This window comes from Hippoglossus hippoglossus, chromosome 4, assembly GCF_009819705.1.
Source record: "Hippoglossus hippoglossus isolate fHipHip1 chromosome 4, fHipHip1.pri, whole genome shotgun sequence".
NCBI lineage: Eukaryota > Metazoa > Chordata > Actinopteri > Pleuronectiformes > Pleuronectidae > Hippoglossus > Hippoglossus hippoglossus.
Window position 1 is genome coordinate 9,085,759 of NC_047154.1, and position 19,500 is coordinate 9,105,258.

At 43.9% G+C, this 19,500-nt stretch overlaps 2 protein-coding genes across 5 annotated transcripts; one reads left to right on the forward strand and one right to left on the reverse strand.

The window, feature by feature from the left end:
- Positions 1-433: 433 nt before the first annotated feature.
- polr2eb (polymerase (RNA) II (DNA directed) polypeptide E, b) lies at positions 434-2,957 on the forward strand. The gene is made up of 8 exons (XM_034582333.1): positions 434-608; positions 1,076-1,250; positions 1,438-1,553; positions 1,705-1,785; positions 1,911-1,969; positions 2,082-2,160; positions 2,535-2,607; positions 2,815-2,957. Exons 1-7 carry the CDS (start codon positions 552-554, stop codon positions 2,598-2,600), a joined length of 633 nt encoding a protein of 210 aa, XP_034438224.1. The 5' UTR covers positions 434-551; the 3' UTR covers positions 2,601-2,607; positions 2,815-2,957.
- A 357-nt stretch (positions 2,958-3,314) lies between these two features.
- arhgap45b (Rho GTPase activating protein 45b) lies at positions 3,315-18,740 on the reverse strand. 4 transcript variants are annotated; one of them, XM_034582330.1, is made up of 24 exons: positions 18,119-18,740; positions 16,831-17,074; positions 15,808-15,990; positions 13,331-13,471; positions 13,033-13,117; positions 11,778-11,850; positions 11,594-11,669; positions 10,850-10,981; positions 10,595-10,656; positions 10,378-10,488; positions 10,195-10,275; positions 9,945-10,112; positions 9,627-9,764; positions 9,328-9,524; positions 9,097-9,215; positions 8,599-8,685; positions 8,346-8,447; positions 8,077-8,240; positions 7,553-7,741; positions 7,342-7,479; positions 5,755-6,026; positions 5,403-5,640; positions 4,388-4,487; positions 3,315-4,235 (listed from the first exon to the last, which is right to left on the reverse strand). In XM_034582330.1, the coding sequence occupies exons 1-24, from the start codon at positions 18,404-18,406 to the stop codon at positions 3,793-3,795; spliced, it is 3,831 nt and encodes a 1,276-aa protein (XP_034438221.1). In that variant the 5' UTR covers positions 18,407-18,740; the 3' UTR covers positions 3,315-3,792. The 4 variants fall into 4 exon arrangements, with proteins under 4 accessions (XP_034438221.1, XP_034438220.1, XP_034438222.1 ...); XM_034582329.1 differs by having other exon boundaries at positions 4,388-4,493; positions 18,119-18,511; XM_034582331.1 differs by lacking the exon at positions 18,119-18,740 and adding an exon at positions 17,587-17,999 and having other exon boundaries at positions 4,388-4,493.
- Between the last annotated feature and the right edge of the window lie 760 nt (positions 18,741-19,500).

Here is a 19,500-nt window from a genome sequence, read left to right on the forward strand (position 1 = left end):
AAAGCTGTAGTTTGTACTGTTTAGTAGCACTTCTGTCAGTAAATGTGTCGTACACATAGTACTGTCCAATTACTGTTTATGGACGTGTTACTCCGGCGTTGCTATCCTTTAAATAATGCGTTATGCGTCTATGTGAACTGGTTTAGCTAACTATGGCTACGACGTAAACATTGTTCCTGTGCAACTGGAACGCAATTAACTCGTGTTTCTCGTGACGTCATTCCGAGAGCCGAGCTCCGAGGTGTAATGGAACGCGGCACAAGCACTGGGTGGGCGGAGACAACGTAAATGTATTCATATTATTGTTGTTATTTATTTTATTATTTATTTTGGTGTTGTTATTATTGTGATATTTATGGTTGTTATCATAATTATTGTTGTTACTGTTAATATTAATATTCTTTTATCACTGCATCGACACCGCTCCGAGTTACCACCCACGTCATCAAGCTGCGTCGTTAACAAAAACGTGCGTCGCTTCCTCCGCTGGAGTTCAGTGATAAACTAAACAAAATATACATTTAGATTAAATATAAAAGAAGTGTAACGATATGGATGACGAAGAGGAAACATACAGGCTGTGGAAGATTCGTAAAACCATCATGCAGGTGCGTTGCGTTTGAATGGTTTCTTTTAGCTTGTTAGCTTAGCATAGCCTGTAAAGCTGTTCCGCTGTGTAGCGATGGGCATTAGGGGTTTTGTTGATTTGATCGTAATCATTATGTAGTTTGCATCTAGTTTACTGACCAGCTGTTTGTGTATGTAGTTTTTTCGTGTGTGACTTCGGGAGCAACTGACCCAGAGTGAGGGTAAAACAACAACAACAACTAGTTTCAGGAAGTTCCACCCTCTGCCTGCGAACCAACACAAATGTTATTCGCCAGGATGAAGAATTGAAACCGTATCTATAGATCGTACATCAACCTAATTTAGAATTAAAAGCCCAATTTATATCGCATTCCGATCACGGTTAAATGTGGGTTACACCCTGGAGAAAGAAGCTAGTCCGTAGAGAGCTTTGATCTGTGCCTGTTTCCACACTCACTCTCTTCGTGGCTTCACCCCGTGTCCTCAGCTGTGCCATGACAGAGGCTACCTGGTGACACAGGACGAGTTGGACCAGACGCTGGATGAGTTCAAGAGTCAGTTTGGAGACAAACCCAGCGAGGGTCGCCCCAGACGCACAGACCTCACCGTGCTGGTGGCTCACAACGACGACCCCACCGACCAGATGTTTGTTTTCTTTCCTGGTAGGTTCACACCCTATGTTAGTTACTACTCAATGTTGCCGCATAGAAACACACAAATAGTCACTTAACCAAAGATGAGACGAGTATATTATCTAAATTTCTGGGTAAAACTGTTGAAACTTGACATTGTGGTTGTTTTGAATGTCCTGTGCATCTTTTTGATAATATGGAATGAATTTTTCTTCAGAGGAGCCCAAGGTGGGAATCAAGACGATAAAGATGTACTGTCAGAGGATGCAGGAAGAGAACATCACACGAGCCATCATTGTTGTGCAGATGGGCATGACACCCTCAGCCAAACAGGTAAACAACAATTTGAAGTATTGCTCACATGAAACATTTTGGTGATGAACAGAAACAAGTCTCTCGTGATTATGCTGTGACTGTGTTGTCGTGAGTTCACTTTCTGTGTTGCTCTTTTGGCACAAATATACATGGGAATGTTTTCTTTCAGTCTCTAGTCGACATGGCGCCCAAATACATATTGGAGCAGTTTCTACAACAGGAGCTGCTTATCAACATCACAGAGCATGAGGTAAACAACACGCTGCTGAGTCCACTGTATCGTCCGATCAACAGTATATATGCAAAAATGATCTCATTTGACTGTGGCTCATATGTACATGTTTGTGTTTGATGTATTACTTCTTTGTCCTTCAGCTTGTTCCAGAGCACATAGTTATGACAAAAGAGGAAGTGAGTGATATTCTGGCGAGATAGTATCCTTTAAGACTGCAGTTATGTAAAGACCAAGGTAAGTAGTGTCCCCGTAGTACTCAGCTCCTCGAGAGATTATGTATTTGTTGTCCTTCCTTAACATTTTGACTTCAGCAAATTAAAAGAGAGTCAGTTGCCGAGGATCCAGGCTGGAGACCCTGTCGCTCGCTACTTTGGCTTAAAACGAGGACAGGTAAAAAATCTAGATACTTTTTAAATTTACATAATGTATGAAAAAAGCACCCACACATGGCTGCATAATGTTGTGCATTTAATCTTTTCTTCATTCAATAAACGGCTTTTGAATAAGGGCTTGTGATCCCTGAAACGTTTCAGACCTGCATCTAGTTCGAAGTGTTATTGTTACTGATATAGACAACAGCTAAAGCGATGAAAGTAAGACATCTGTTTAACTGGACAAGCTACCATTGTATGAATACGTCTGTCAGTATGCAAACAAGCTTTCACAAACTGTGGTCAAAGTGTATTCTTGTCACAGCAACTCAATGATGTGGATTGTGTTAGTCCAACCTAAAATCCTGCTTTATTTTCCTTTAACTCTTTCAGGTAGTAAAGATCATCCGACCGAGTGAAACAGCTGGGAGGTACATCACATACAGACTGGTCCAGTGACACACAGGTATGGAATAAAGTAATGCTAAGGGTGAGACGGTCATTGCTCGAATTCAACTTGTAATATTATCCTCATAGATACATCTGCACCAGAAAGTAAAAGATATCAATGAATCAAATCGTCATTTCCACTGTAGTCAAGTCAACAGGTCTAATCAGCAAGTGTTTGTGTCCGAGTATGTAGTTGCTTGAAATAGTCTGTATTATTTTTCAGGTGTTCTTCTGGATCGACATTTAGGACCAGTGAAGGAAATTGAAAAAGTTATACAAGTTATCCTTCTGCTTTTTGACCGGTTTTGTTTAATTGAAATATTTCCTGTGATACGATTTTGTAAAATAAAGAATTAAAACTTGAAATATTGTTATAACTTACTCCACATAATCTCATCAATTACTTTCACATCACAAAAACCTGTCTACATCAGACTAATGATTTTAAATGCCTACCTTCTTTCTCCATTTAAAAGCCATACTTTAGCTCGTGTCGGCGACGCTTTGAGAACTGGCTGCTTATTCTCCCCAGTGTCCGGGATCAGAGTTACCACCCACTGTAGTAAACTGTTCCAGCACCAGGAAGTGAATGTTCGGTCACTGAGAATTCACGTCAGTGGTAGTTACTCTTTATTAACTCGTCCATTTTCTTCATGGTCATGTTTGGCAAACATTTTTCTGTAGTCTGGCTTGTAAAACAAGATCATACATGGAACAAGGACAAATGTAAAATAAGATTTTTATTAAAATAGACCAAACAGCCATGAAGGTAATACAGGCAACATTTATAAGAAACTATTACATAAATTTTTTTTAATTTAGTGCTGAAAAGGAACCTGCAGCACTTGAAAGGGAATTTACTTTTAAAAAAATCTGCATTGTACACATTCTGACATGACTCATCTCACTTTTCCTCAGGATTGTAAGAGCAATGAGGATAACACTTAAAAATGGAAAACAGACAAAAGAAAACATTTTTAAATCATTGGAGTCAAAACTCTTGAAATGACAGGAACAATTGCTTATAACAGCAGTAAGCGTGCAGAGGATAAATCGGTACAGCTACAAAAAACATCTGCACAGGTTAAAATGAAATTTGATGTTCACTATAAAAGAACGCTCAGTTTAAAGTTTCCCTGGATTTTAAAGCATAAAAAACTGATTGCGGTCACTGGACCTTATCAGATTTTACACTATGGTATCAGACAAACTCCGGGCTACTGTCCCTGTTCCTAGTTAAGGGTAATTTCTTTCCACACAGACGCGCCAGCCCAAGCCCTGACATGCTTAAAATAGGGGAATATGGGTAGTTGTTGTTGGACTGATTCACATTGAGCTCGGCCAGGGAGGTGCTCAGGGTCTGCTCCGCCCCAGTGTCTTCATCAGGGGGCCCGCTCTCTGGCAGAGCAGGGGGCTCTATACCTGCTGGGTTTTCTTGGTCTTTATCCACTTCCTGCTCTGGGTCGGTGTTGGTTGCAGACTGGCTGGACAGGTCCAGGCTGTCCCTGTAGCTCAGCTGGTCGTCGTCCACGCTCACCTCGCTCTCCTGCTTTATCAGGCAGTGTGGGTGTGCGGCCCTCTGCTCGCTTTCATCCGGCTCGAAGTCAGAGTCGGGGAGCTGCTCACTGGAGCCCAAAGAACTCTCTGAATGGATGGGGATAAAGAGGTCATTGATTTTTCACACTCAGGTCAAATACAAGACATGATAAATGTTTTTTTTACTCAGCAGGAACTACAAGAGGAAGTGCTTTAATTTACAACAGTATTATGCGTAGCTAACCTTTATGACAACTTACCACATCCCTCCTCCGTCTTGTCAGAGTCTGGTTTACTCTCTGTGCCTCCATCCTCCTCTCCATCACCAGGACTCACCAGCTCCTCATTGGCAACCGCACCCTGATCCAAAAAGAGGAAGTTAACAGATTGCATTAGTGTTTGTTTTCAGTTAAACTGCAAATCAAGAGGGAAGTACAGGACCCTAATGAATTATATGTATAGGCCATCACTGTAAAAGGAAATAAATGCTTTTGAACATTTAAGTTGTGGTCAAAAAAAATGTGTGAGGTGACCGTTGACCATCAGTCTAAGACTCTAAGTGAAAGTTAAGGTGCGTTGGAATAGTCCATTTTATTTAGTAATTTAGATTATTTAGTATTTCAGCGGCTGCCATACTAAGAGCTGTTTGAATTCTCTAAATGATGAGGAAAGGAGCTTCATTGCTTCCAAACTCATCTCCTTTCTGAAAGGTAGCAAATTTAAAGTGACACAACCTCGTAGTTGCACCTGAACACACCCATGTAAATATGGAAAAAAACAGAGCATCCATTATATTCTCCTGACACAATCCAGAACTGATGCACGTCTGAGCTCCTGATATCACTGTACCGTGCAGTCTAAGTGTCTCCTGTTATAAATAAAGTTGGTTTTAAAAAAAATGCTGAGGGGAAGTGGAGTTGCATTTTTTCTTCACACTGTGGTTCTCCTTTCCTAACTGCTTACAGATTCTCCTGCACATCTTTCCTTGACCTCATGACGTTTTGCATCGGGGTCAAGGGACAGGAATTAGGAGGCACAAATATTTGGACTTTCCGAATGCAGCCATGTAATGAATGATGTAATGAGGTTTCCTCCAGGCGTTCCTGATATACTGTATATCGCAGTCACATTCATTACCTATTCAGATATTACCTTTAAACTATACAATTATGCTTTCAGCATCGGATACAGGCTCAACACTTGTAGTGTCCAAAAATATATTTCATGAACTTTCTGATTAAAATACGTTAACACACTGTCTGCTGAGAGGTCTACCTGCTGAGTGGCGTCGGAGTCAGAGCGACAGTTTTTTTGCAACTGAGAGGATTTGGAGTGGAAGATGGATGAATAGAAGACTATGAGGGCTTCTATGATGCGGGCCTGATGGGGGTAATCAACCAGAGACGACAGGGATATTGTGGCGCCGGTCGGACGGGGCCGCATCAAGGAGGGGCCAAACACGATCCCCAGGTTACTGGGACTCATCTTGTTATCCTCCTCCAGCTCTGCGATCCTGGGAGTAGGAAGTTAGGGGAATGATCAAAACTACATTTATATACCTAATCACTCATTAAAAAAAAAAAAAAAAAAAAAGTATTTCTTCACTAGAAGTGGTGTAATAACGGACCTTCTGAGGTGGCGGATGATGTATCGCAGTGTAGCGATGTTAGCCTTGGGCAGCTCCTTTAGAAGCTCTTTCAGCTTGTCCACCAGCACCAGGATGTCTGGATTAGTGTCAGGCCCCAGATCCACCAGCTCGGGCCCCCGACCCCCTGCTGAGTTAACACTGCTCGGCTCGGCCTCCTCTCTTTCAGGTGTCTCACTTTCACTCTGCAGACTCTCTTTGGCCAAACCCATCAGGCTGTTGTAGAGGCGGAACAGCATGATGGGCTCTGGTAGCTGGAGGCGAAAGACAAAGGAAACAGACAGGGTGTTAGGGGTAGAACTTGGTGTGAACACACATTTTATCAACAGTGAAACAAGAGAAAGTTAGAAATAACTTTAAAACACATAAGTACTTTACATTTCACAGGAGTAAAAGGATTAATGGAAAGCTATATTGTTTATATATACTGTGTATGTGACTAGGCATGAATATATATTAAACTGTGTGTGTTCACAGGTATTTATAATCATGTGTATGTATATGTAGATATAGATGGGTATGGGTAGTATGTAGTATTTTCAAATGATTTTTATTGCGACTTTGGCGAAATAAGCTTTGAGCAAAAAAGATCTAAATAAACACTCAAAATAGATTAAATGTTAATTAAAATATTTGTGAATTTCCCATGACAATCTACAGAGGCATCTTGCAATCACTTAAGATACAAATTCTGCTCTGTGCCGCTGAATTAATGATAGTCCAACCAAAATCCACAAAGAGCCTCTCATTTAGCCTTTACTTGGAAAGCAAATATGTCCCCGTCTGTTTAGTTTGATCCAGTTATATTTGGGTTTGAGAGATTGGGCATCTCATTTCAGAAGTAAAAAAGAAACGCTTCTGTGACATCTTGATCACAAATTGGATTTCTTTTAAATGTAGCCTACTTTATGGTTAACTTATTTATCCATTTGTAAAGGTTGTTTTGAAAGAATCACACTTGTCCAATGAACGCCATTAATAAAACACCGAACTACAGTTACGACAGATGGACTATATGGAGAAAGGTATTGGGACACCTATAGGAGCTTTTATGACATCCCATTCTAAATCCACAGGCATTAATATGGCATTTGTAGCTAAAACTGTCTCCTTGTGTCTGTGGGAATCTTTGTACGGGCCAGTCAAGTTCTTCCACACCCAACTCACCCAACCAGGCCTTTATGGACCTTGCTTTGTGCACTGGGGCTGCAACAGAAAAGGGCCGTCCCCAAACTGTTCCCACAAAGTTGGAAGCATAGAATTGTCTTGTTAAGCTGAAGCTTTAAGATTTCCCTTCACTGGAACAAAGGGGCCTAGTCCAACCAATGACAATGGGACTGAATGAAACACCTGAATTCGATGACTAAGAGGTGGGTCCCAATACTTTTGTCCATCTAGTGTATAATAGAATTTTTAACTTTAAAAAAAAAGAAAACCAAGCCAGAATCTCCTGATACAAAACATGAAAGTTATAAAACAAGGACACCTTAAACAAGTAGAGGATACAGGTGCATCTTCTGCCACACTTCAGATGTAAATGTGGCTGCGTGTACTTTCATGTGTGTGTACCTGTCGGAGGTAAAGCTTGAGAACGTTGCTGATGTCGTGTGGGGAACACTGGGACAGCTCCACCAGCTCCTTGCCATTCTCAAAGGCCTGACACAGTTTCTCCACTCGAGTCTTCACCCCGTTCACCCTGTAGATGCCCTGCAGGGAGGAAGCAGTGGTTGGTACCAGACACATGAGACTTCCGCTCTGGGGCTGAGGAAAGGTTTCTCACCTTCATCTTGAGTGCCCGTCTCTCGATCTCAGAGATGCACTTGGTGATGATGAAGGGGATCCCGTCACTGGCACAGCTGGCCACCTGAGAGAACTCCCTGCCGAACAGCTGCAGACGGCCCTGGAGCTTCTTGTGGCCACACTGGATGGCCAGAGTCTCCAGACAGCGCTTGTGACAAGCCAGGAAACACTGAGGACAGAGAAGAAGGCGCCGACTAGATGAAGTCCAAAACTTTTACGAGAAGGGCAGTCGGCTCACACCTCATCTGCCATGTTAAAGAAATTGAAAAAAGTAATTCCAGGAACATTTATCCAGCTCCGCTCCAAAAGGTTTGGAGTTCTTTCTTGGGTCAGACTGGAAATAGGTGGAGAATATTTTTGCATTATCCTGCAAACTATCACACAAATGCTGATGAAAACATAAGCTCCTTAGCAGAGGTAATAAAATACGAGCTCTCCAATCACATGCTGAAGTTCTCGTCAGGACACAAATCTGACTGTCTGGAGACATGATTAGGAACTCACCTCCTCGCACTCAGCCCCCTGAAAGTAAACATAGCTGTCACACTCGCGGCACTTGGAGGGGGTCCGCAGCTTCCTCAGTCGGTGGGTCCGGGCTGCTTTGGACAGGCCGATGTTACGGAAAGGTCTGGTGGACACCACCACATCAGGATCCATGCCGTTAATATCTGGAGGAAAAGATCCCCATCACGTAAAAAGATAGCCCGCATTTTCTCTCAGTTTAGGAGAATAGTTACATAAAAAAAAATCTCAATGTAATCTGAGAGTCTTACTTGGAGTTTCGAATGAAGCTACATTCCCGTCTTTCTCATCTACATCTTCATTGGACGACATTGTTCCAGTGGATGATGTGCGAACAATTTTACTGATGTCACCTACAATCAACATACACTTTAAATACATTTCTCAGACATACTGCTGCCTCCAACAAGATTTTCTCCTGAGAAAAAGACAAATTCTTCCTCATCATTACATAGAGATGATATTTGTGTATGTGTGTGCTACTGTGAATCAGTTCTTGCTTACTTGTGCTGACAGTGGGAGACTCGAGGCCTCCATCTCCTCCAACGCTGTCATCGCTCACCGTCGAGCCCCACGACTTGTGGCCTTGTCCTGGTGACAGCAGAAGTATAAAGTGTCAACAAAGTATCAAAACTTGACTTAATATTTCTTCTGCAACGCTCATCGTTTCACTGCCGTTTACTAGAGCCCGACTGATATGGATGTTTGGGAGCCGATACTGAAAAAACATTGATTCCAAAGATGTTAAAATAAAACCCAAATGAATGTAATTGAGGCTTGATATTTTACAGTTTCACCATAAACTTCAATACAAATAACTTTAAATAAAAAGAAAAACACAAATACAATCAAATATTTAGAACTTGAACTAAGAAAATAAACAATTGTAAAGTAACAGACATTTTACAGAAAAGAAGTCCACATATGATTGTCTAATGGCAAACGTACACAGATACCAATATATCTGTAAAAGCCAATATTATTCTATTAGGGATCACTCACTCTTGCGTTGAGCCTCTGCCTCTTTATCAGCAGCTGCTGTATCCGCGCAGGCAGCAGGACTGTCTGTGTGGCTCGACTGCTCTGTGTTGAAACTGTCGTTCCTTAGTCTGTGGCCGTGGCTGCACCAATGTGGAATTACAAGACAGTCAATTGATTCAAAGTAGTACTTTTTCCTTTAAAGTTGCGATTGAAAACTCGGATAACTGTGGTTCTTATTAAACTCTCTCTTACTGTGACGAGGAGCTGGACGGGGAGTAGGCCTCAAATGTGTAGTTGACGTTCGGCTGCTCTGGTAGCTGCAGGTCTCGCACGTGGGCGGCGTACTGCTGTCCTGGGTCGTACAGCTTACTGCTCTCACACAGGGTCTGGTAGTGGACGGGCAGAGCCACAGTCTGCATGTGCATGAGCTGGTAGTAGGAGATGGTCGCCTGGAGGAGGAGCGGACGCAGAGAACAGTTGATATTATTCCGATGTACACGGACGACCGGCGGTTCAGTTGTGCACGCGTGTTTGTTCGTGATGACTCTCACCGAGCGGAGTGTCTGGTCGCTCTGTTTGACGACGTCCTGCAGCTGCCTCAGCACCGTGACCTTGGAGTGCTCCAGATCCAGCTGCTGAGCGGTGGCGTCTGCGATACATGTCCGGTAGGTGGCCTCCGCTTCGTCGGACTGCACATGCAAACACACACCATTTCTTATTTTCTGTTTGCTTCCAATCTCTTGTTTTCTTCTTTTTAAAGCACAAAGCGTTGATCATGATAATGTGGCAGGTAGATAAACAAATACATTTTATGTAGATCATGTGTGACAGTACACATGCAGACAAAAACTACAGTAGCTGATAAAAACCTTGTTGCGAGCCTCCTCCTCCAATCGTTTCTTCTTCTCCACAGACTTTGCCGTCGATCCTCCTCCCTCCTCCTCGGCTCGGCAGGCTGCAGTTTTGGCCTTGTCGTACTCCTCACAGCGAGCCATGTAGGCCTGCTTGGCCTTCCGCAGGTTCGCCTCACACTCCATCTTAACGCAGACACACAAACTTTGCTCTTTTCCGTTTCTTAGAGAGATAAAATTCTAACATATACAGAATTTGAGATTGTACCAGTTTTCTCTTTGCCCGAATCCAGTGTTCCTTGATATCCTTCCGTCTCTTTTCGTGCTCCTGTTTCCGCTGCAGCAGAGGCTGCAAGGACAAACGGCGACAGATCAACATCATGTGCGCAGCGGCAGCAGTAGGTTATGAGCGACTGTTGCAGGGTGATTAACGGGAGCAGACAGAGGTTACCTGGATGAAGGTCTGGTTGTACAGGGTGCTGTTGGCCTGCTGCAGACCCACACCCTGCTCCTGGTCCTGCTCCAGAGCCAGAGAGTAGATGGAGAAGAGCGGCATGTGGGGCTGGAGGAAGCGAACACAACGCAGAAAGAAAGAGTAAGACTAAATGTAAAACTCTAGCTTTTGAACATTCAGTATCACAGATTATCAATGAGAGAGAGTGGCTTACATGCGTTATGCTGTGTTTGCAGGACTGGTATAATCTCTGCAGGCCTTTGGAGAACTCAGTCTCTGGTAAATAGAAGAACACAGTTAACAATGATAGGTCACCACACAAACTGTTACTGAGCGATTTATTTTAAAATATTGGACAATACAATTATGGTAATACAAAACAAGTCCGCAAAGGTCGAACATGTGTTTAAAATTCTTCTCTGACAAATAACCTTGACATGATTGAATTAATTCGGAGTTTCCCACTTACCCAGTGAAATCCTCTTCTCCACGTAGTTGATCAGGTCCTTCATGTACTTGGAAATGGTTTTAGCATAGAGCAGAGCTGAGTCCACTCCTCCCTCACTGCGCTGGAGGATCACATCCACTTCCTCCACTCGGCCTAGAAATCAATACACAACACAAACACAGGTCACTACACAAACTGTTACTGTGACGACAGTCAGATGAGGATGATGTGTGCGAGAACATTTTCACCCCTGTCTGTGTGTTGGTTGGTTTGTCAGCAGGATTACGATAAACTACTGATCTCTATGAAACTTGGAAGGATGTGGTATGCGCCACAGAACAACCCAATAAATGTTGGCACTGATCAAGGACTTTTGTTTTTACTTTCTTTAATATTGGGAGACAGTCTGACTAGTTTCCCAGGGAATAATTGATGAACTTAAATGTAAAGAAATCAGACATATTTAGGTGACTGAGATCTATGAGTGTGTGTGTGTGTTCTATTCTAGTTTAAGATTTTACTTTGGTGATAACGGTTTGTTACTGTTGTGTTTTACCCCTTTTTACACTCAGTCTGAATCAAGGTTGCATCAATACTTCTTAATGTAAATGACAAAGCACACACACATCTAGATATAACAAAAGAAAAAAAAAAAAAAATATATAAATAAATAAAAGAGAAAACAAGAATGATTGGAATCACAAATGTGCAGAAGTATCACAGAGATCAGCTGGAGTGTGAGGAGAGGACGGACTGATGTCCTACCCATGTCCTGCAGGTCGCTCCTGAACTGGCCGCCGTCCGCTCCCTGGCCTGTCGCACTGTACAAGTTCTCCAACGACTGCACAACACAAAAGACCATTCATTTGTCACAAACATGAAAAGTTGGGAGTGTAAATCTCTTTCGGAGACTGGTAGATGAGTTGCTTTGTGAAAAATGTTCACCCACCCTGCTTTTCTCGGTGGGCAGCAGGGAGAGCAGCGTGCTGCTGTCCACCTCTCCCATCAGCAGCTCAGACACACTGAGGAGAAAACACTTTTACATCAGCACAGAGACACTGTGCATGCATTGGGGCAGTTTGTAAAAAGATGACCACAAGTGTAAAGATGTTTTAAAAATGAAACAAAAAAAAAAAAAAAACTCAAGTGCTGAGGAGACCAAGTGATAAAAACATCAAGTTTGATTTTGATCTACCGGGTTTGATCTTTTCCTCTCCTCATATTATACATCAATTTACTCTGCCATACAGTAACTTGTATTCTTCTTCAAATGCCTCATCCACTCAAGTAAAACTGTGACATGTTTGGTTGTTGACAGTTACAAAAGAGGCTAAACAAGCAAACTGTTGTTTTCAGGTCATGGGCAGAAAAACAGAGGCGAGAATGAGGAAACAGACACATCAGGCAGATTTCAACTGTCTGCCAACTCACTTCCTCCTATGACAGATATCTAAGCCCTGTCACTGATAAGCATGTGATTTACTGTTGGCCCAATATATACTTCAATTACACAAGAGGAATACATTTTACAAGTCAAAGTTTACTTTTTAACTTTCAAGTTATTTAAAAAGAAAAAAGTGTAATTTTTCACATAGAAACATTTGTATTGGAGACAGTTTTGATGGGTTCTTAGTTGCAGATTCAATCAATCAATCATTTCAGTCTTGATTCCTCTTGAGCATCTTAAATCCTGCGAACAGTCGATATCATCTCCTCAGTTTGTAGCAATCTGTTCATTTAGCAGCCAGGTGGTGAACAACAACTTCTGGTTTTGTGTCACACAGCAGAAGAAAAACCACTTCCTGTTTTCTGCTCTGCCTCATGCAAATGTGTCACCATCACTGCACTTCTCTCTCATTCCCAACAACAGACTAACAGACTACCCCCCCCCCCCCCCCCACACACACACACACACACACACACACACACACACACACACACACACACACACACACACACACACACACACACACACACACACACACACACACACACACACACACACACACACACACACACACACACACACACACACACACACACACGTTCTGTCTGTAAAAGAGGTAAATTACTGGCCCTCTTGTACAGACTTTGGAGCAAAGATCGCATCAATACCAGTAACAAGTGTGTGGTCTAGTAATCACCATAAGTTTATGACCAGGTTACAGTATTAAATATTATAAAAAGGTGTACCAGGTACTTACTTGCTGCTAAAAGCAACTGCGATGGTTTCAATGGCCTTTTCAAAGTCCTTCTTGTCGGCCTCGTTACAAGCCTCATAGTGGAAACCTGAAAAGTCACAACCACGTGTTCATGTTTCAGTTGTGAAAACACCGCCGACCTGTGCATCAGTTACACCTCGCCGTTATAACTACAGTATATTCACTCACAATGTTGGGTTCTAAGATCAGTGTAATTACAAAAAACAGCTGGAAAGATGTATGTTTATCAGTTTTCATTCATTTAGGGTTCATGTTTGAGGGTTTTCCTGCACCAACTGACCTTTGACCTTGGATATGAGCTTTCCGGCAGCAGTGAGGATCTCCACTGTGTTCAACAGAGGGTAGGTGTTTATAACCTGACGCAGCACCCGCAGGACCTCACCCAAACACTCGTGGGCCACGGGCCGCTGACTCTCTTTACCTGGATGAAAGGGAGGGAGGGAGGGAGGAGACGTAGTGGTTGAAACAAGCATCAAGTGGAGGATATTCAAACCTGATAACACTACGAGGCCACATGAGTGGTTTTCTAGATGTTTGTGTCAAAGTCACATCATAATTCATAGCAATCATAACTGCACGGTAATGCATTTGTGAACTGGGACCATTAAGGGATTGCTCCTTTGTGGTGCCTTCAGGGCTCTAGCGTTTAAATTCAGTTCAGCTGTCACAAAAAAAAAAAAATTGTAGTTTGGTGACAGTTCCTGATTCTCAGATGTTGCAGTGTCGTTAAAAGGCATCAATAATAAAGAGTTAGGTCCATTCTACCACAACTTTAAGTACAAATAAAGTTCACCTAATGTTCTCACTTTCTGAACAACGAACTAGTGGAAAGTCCAGACAGCTTTGCCTGCAGGAAATAGTCCTCTACAGACTTACACACGTACCAATTAAACAAACAAGAAAGAATATATTTATTGTTGAAGTTTGGAGGATTTTGTTCCATTTCCTTGAAGAGGCTCCTAGCTCTTGCGTCACACTCATTGTACAGATGAGAGTAGAGTTATTCTTATCTCTCTGCGAGGAAGCCAATACACAGATTTCCGTTAATGTGCATCTATTCCTTTAACTCTCGCCAAGTCAGCGTTTCTGCTGTTAATAGAGACAGAGGGTCAGACAGGTCGGGTCGAGGCTGTGTCAGCTCTCCAGCTTTGATGTCACTGGTGACACAGCTCCAGCCCGCATCCTCATTCCCTCACACACGTTTCATTTAGTCCTCTGTACATCCTTCTTCTGATGGAGGCGGCTCGCTCACAGAGGAGGTCAGAGGGCAGCCGGTCACTCAGTCCTCCCACAGTCTGTCTGAAAATGCGTGTCAGGATGTCTGAGCAGAAGCAGCAGCAGACAAAAAGAACACGGTGACCTGAACATAGTGCCACAGAGCATGTGGTTGCTTCTATTGTTTTGCAATAGAAGGGATCAATTCTGTTTTTTTTGCTACATCTGCTTTCGCACCTGCTCGGCCAACACCTTATACACACACACGTATTCTCTTCTGTATGAAACTAGTTTGTGGTTAAAGAATTAAAGTGGGACCTAAAAAGGACAGCGGAGATCCAGATTAAGGAGATCTCTGGATTGCAGTACGGGAGGAGACAAGGCCCAAACTCTGATTGTGCTGCTGATTAAGAGGAGGAGGAGGAGGAGGAGGCATTGGGTCACAGTGATGCAGCGAGTCTATCAGAGGAGGAAGTGTGGACGAGGCCGTTCTGTCAGAGACTATCCATCATGGCTTCCTGTTTAGAGAGCTCACACTGGGCGGAGAACACGACAGAACAGTGAAGGACACGAAACACAGCTCGGCCTTTCTGATCGGAGCCACGGGGATCTGCTCTGACAAACCAGAGAAAATACCTTATGACTCAAACTGGCTCGGTCAAAGTTTCAGTCTGGGCAACAGGTGGAATCAAGTCTGAAGCACTACTCGTTACTCCAGGAGGAAAGAATAGGTGTTCTGCCATGCTACTCTGCTGTGGGGAAGAGCAGTGTGGGACTGCAAGGCTGCAGTAAACAAGAAGCTAGCTTCCTGCTGGAGACAAGAGTGCGGTTACCCTGTGTGCGCAGCGGAAACGTAACCCTTCGTTTGGAGAGAGGAAGCTCAGTCACTGGTTCGATTGGTTGTGCAGGGTTGCCCTGACAACCCCCCCCGCCCCGACTTCCTCCACCTCCTTACCCCTCATACCTGTGAGTGAACAGGACTGATGTCGACTGACAGAAACCCTCCTTTGTCCTTGTCGCAATGAACTAGAGCGTGTAAGGTCAAAAAGGGAAGAGAAAGTAGACAGTATTGTTCTGTCGTCAAACTGAAATTCATATGAATGCAACACAAACAAAAAGAGACGCACTGTCCAATTATAAATGCCTCCACACGCACAGGGGGAGGGGGCACAGGGGCTTTGTCTCCACAGTGGTCAGGATGGACGAGGATCAGGGTTTTTAACCAGAATGCTCAGTTCAATCCCAAATCAACAGAAAACGAGCCGTCAGAACAAGTTTCTAACAGGAGCCAAACTCAAAAGGTGAGACCATAGACCGTAAATAAAGAGGACGCGTCTCAACTTCCTCCCGCTGTCTCGTACGTTGACTTTTTAGTTTGATCCATGTCCCATCCAGTAACAGGGAGGAGGCAGGTTTTATGACCTACACTGGAGCACTATTTTTAGGGAGCTGTCACGTCATTCATCTGTATCTTACAGTCTATGGATTAGACAGTCAATATTTGTGTGTGGATCTGTGGCTGGTTGAAGTTTGGCCGGTTACCTTCAGCCAGCACCACATCCTTCAGTTTCTCCACAGCCTCAGCGAAGCGCGCCACGTCTCTCAGCAGGGCCGGGATGTCCTCAACTTCAATGGCCGTGCTCTCTGGACTCTCGGACGAAGCAGTTGGGGTCAAGGCCCCTTTCCCATGGCCCTTGGTGAACACCCATGACTGCAATGGGAACCCTGAGGAGACACGCAGCACATCAGGTCAGCACATCTTAAAACACAGTTTTATGCTTTGGTATTTGTGAGGATTAAACAAACAAACCGTGTTGAATTAGAGCCAGGCTAAAGGTTTTCCTTTGTTTCCAGTCTTTATGCTAAGCTAAGCTAGCACACAGCTGGTTCATATTTAACAGACAGGCATCACAGTGGAATCCATGCTCTCATCCAACTCTTCAAAAATCAGTTTGAACTATTTCTTTTAATGAAATTTGAATTGGTGTTTTGTATTGTTTTAAATCCACATAAATCAAATGTCTTTGAATTTCAATGTGTAGCTAAAATAAATCAACCTGTCTGAAGATTTTTCACAGTTTGGACATTTTGGGGACAAAAGCATTAACCGAAAAAAAAAGAAAAATCAATAACAAAATCTCTGGTTAGTGTTTATGTGAACCGTGAAATAAAAAAAAAGGTAACAAAGCATTTTCTTGCTAAATGTTTGATAATTTGAAATTGTGTGTAATATTTTGTGTAGAGTATGTGTGAGGCCTGTCCCAAACAGGTTCTATTTTCACCCCTGTCCTCCTGTTTGTTGGTTTGGTTGTTTGGACAGATTTCCACAGAACTTGGTGGATGCAGGTACGGGTCAGGGACGATCACATTAAATGTCGGTTCTTTAACATTGCAAGATAGCATCAGTGCTTCTCAACATTTTCACTGTTTTCCCAGGGAACAATTCATGGGTCGTGATGAAAAGGGACATTTAGGGAAGTGATATCTGTGAGTGCAGCTTGATTACATGCAAGACTGTTGGGCCTTGGTGGAGGTTTGTGCTCTACTGATGCGTTTGAACCAGACCTGCGGCGCTGGCGTGTCTGCTCAGAGCGGTGGGCCTCTTCAGGGTGGTCACCGGAGACGGGCAGCCCATCCCTTGCATCAGCTTACTGTGCTGAGCGCTCGGAGTCCCCGGGCACGACACGAAGGGGTCCAGGAGGCCGGCAGAGACTGCAGTGGGGGTCGAAGAGTAGGAAGTGGTCGAGGAGAAAGAGGAGAGGCTGACGTCGCCGGCATCTTTCCGGCTCTGCTCCGTGAGGATTGACAGCTGGGAGGAGGACAGGAAGAGCGAGAGAGGTCAAGATGATAACATGATCCAGTACACGCGTGCTGAACGGCACAAACACATCAATGTGACCACTCTTTGCTGTTGTGGCCTTAAAAACAAAACAAAACACACAAACAGCACTATTGTTGGTGAACACACACACACGAAAACTTTCACAAGATCCTGCGCTACGTTGCGCAACACTTCCTGGCTCCAAACTGTGGTTGGGTGTGGCAAACTGAGCAGAGCGTGGACTAACAGAACGGCCCGTTTACTGTTTGGAATAGGAACAGTGACATTTCCAGAGGTGGAAACAACCTTAACGTCTACAAACTAGTCACTTTTTAAAGCCTGGTGTGTGTGCATCTTGTTTCCAGTTGTGGCAGATTGAAGGCCCCACTGCTTTGGGGCCTGACGATGTCAAGGAGCACGATTCACTCCCACAAACACTTCAGATCAGAAAAGCATCCTCGCGTATTTGCCGTTTGCGTTGGACACGTCCTCACACGTACCTGTTTGAGCCATACGCTGTGCTTGTTGGGCAGTATGTCCAGCCCGTCCTCGCCTTTCTTAACCCTCTGACCCGTGGAGTAAGGGTTGTAGCTACTTTTGCCACCACGCTTCAGCATGCTCCCTTCCCCACTACTGCTCTGTCTCCAAGGCGGCTTGAGAGTGATCTCGCAAGAGCATTCACGACAAAACCCACACGCACAAGGTGGACTTCCTATATGCAGTCACAGACACGCTCACTCAATTATCTGAATATTTAACTCGGGCTCTGCAGCATCATGAAGGTTTAAGTGGTTTCACACAGACGAGTTGCGTATCTCACCCTGAACACAGCAGACCCAGCAAACCAAACTTCACCAAAGAGTATTTATATCTGGTGGAAGTAGAGTTTGCACAAACACACCATCACCCCTGGTCTGGAGCCCTGTCCTCTCCAACTCACACACACACACACACACACACACTCACACTCACACACACAGAGACGCTCTCACTCTCGCACACACACACACACACACAGGTGATGCTACTCACTGACTGTGCGCTGCTCTGGCGCCCGGGGCTTCCCGCTCGGCTCTTCTTCGAGATGGACGGCGTCTTGATGAGCTCCCGCTTCTTCCGGGTGAACAGCTTCAGGGTCCCCTTCCCGTCCATGCCCACCTCCCGGAGCTTCACGTACAGGCCCCCCACCCACCCCCCAACTCGCCACTTGGGTGCTCTGCTGCCGGCTGCGTTCAGCGGGACCTCGGTGCCATCCAGGCCGACTTTCAGCCAAGGGGGGAAGTGTCTGTCCGTCTTCCTCCTCCTGCCGCTGTCGCACATCGAGCCGCGCAGGCTCACTGACGCACAGACAGACAGACAGGCAGGCAGAGCGACAGACAGCTGCTCTCACCGCAAACTGTCTGTGTGCGCTGCTACGAGCATCCGCTGTGTGCGCGCCTGCTCAGAGGGGGGGGGAGAGGAGGTGATCGGACCTTTACGCAAAGTTTGATTTCCCGGCAACTGAAAGTGTCACACAATTACACACCGACTCCATACGAGGGTTAACGCACGCACTCACGCGCACGAACCACTGCCTCGTTCATATGAAGAGGAATCAATTCATCCTGACGCACGTGTGTTTCCACCATGTGACCTGCAGCTCTGATGGAGACCTTCCTCATCCATGTGCACCTGCACATTTATACAGAGTCAGGGTGTGTGTGTGTGTGTGTGTGTGTGTGTGTGTTCATAGGTCTGTGATGGAAGGAAAGAAGAATCTCGTCTTAAATACTTGTTTGCAACTTAAATCTGAATACGTGTTTAACTTTAAATGTACCACTGAAACTGCAGCACAGCACATATATTATGTGGTTATGTAGATGTGTTCAAAACGCCGATCATATTTTATCTAGCTCTGTAGATGGATGGATATAAAATGATATAATGATAATAATTATGATAAATTCAAACCACATAAAAGACGGAATGTGTTTTAAACTTTATATTTATATGTAAATATTAAAAGACTTAATCTGATTTGAAGGTACAACAATAAACCTCTTTAATGATCTCACAGAGGGGGTTGTTTTCATCTGTCTGTTTGTTTGTTTGTTTGTTTGGTGCAGTTTAAGGCTCTATTCCAGGATTTTATTGTCACTTTGCTGAACTATATTTCATGACAAATATAGTGATTGTGATTATGACGCGTTTTAAATGGTGTTATTTGCTTTCTATTTTCTAAACTATGTAAAGGGTCTCTGAACATTGTTAAAAGCACCATATAAACATTATTATTAAAAAATCATTTTGGTTATCAGACCACTTCCATTATTTCTTTGGGCCTTGGTGGAGGCCTGTGCTCTTCTGAGTAACATTCTCATTATACTGACATTAACTTCAGAGACGGTCTGAACAATGAAATCTGATCCACTGAC

What these genes read in the sequence shown, in the direction of transcription:
- polr2eb (XM_034582333.1), top strand. Translation starts at nt 552, where the DNA reads ATGGATGACGAAGAGGAAACATACAGGCTGTGGAAGATTCGTAAAACC. An exon ending in TTCGTAAAACCATCATGCAG is followed by an intron (nt 609 to 1,075) that starts GTGCGTTGCGTT and finishes CCGTGTCCTCAG; the next exon opens with CTGTGCCATGACAGAGGCTA. An exon ending in AGTGATATTCTGGCGAGATA is followed by an intron (nt 1,970 to 2,081) that starts GTATCCTTTAAG and finishes TTTTGACTTCAG; the next exon opens with CAAATTAAAAGAGAGTCAGT.
- arhgap45b (XM_034582329.1), bottom strand. Translation starts at nt 18,406, where the DNA reads ATGTGCGACAGCGGCAGGAGGAGGAAGACGGACAGACACTTCCCCCCT. An exon ending in GCAAACACAGCATAACGCAT is followed by an intron (nt 10,489 to 10,594) that starts GTAAGCCACTCT and finishes CGCTTCCTCCAG; the next exon opens with CCCCACATGCCGCTCTTCTC. An exon ending in CCGTCCAGCTCCTCGTCACA is followed by an intron (nt 9,216 to 9,327) that starts GTAAGAGAGAGT and finishes ACATTGGTGCAG; the next exon opens with CCACGGCCACAGACTAAGGA.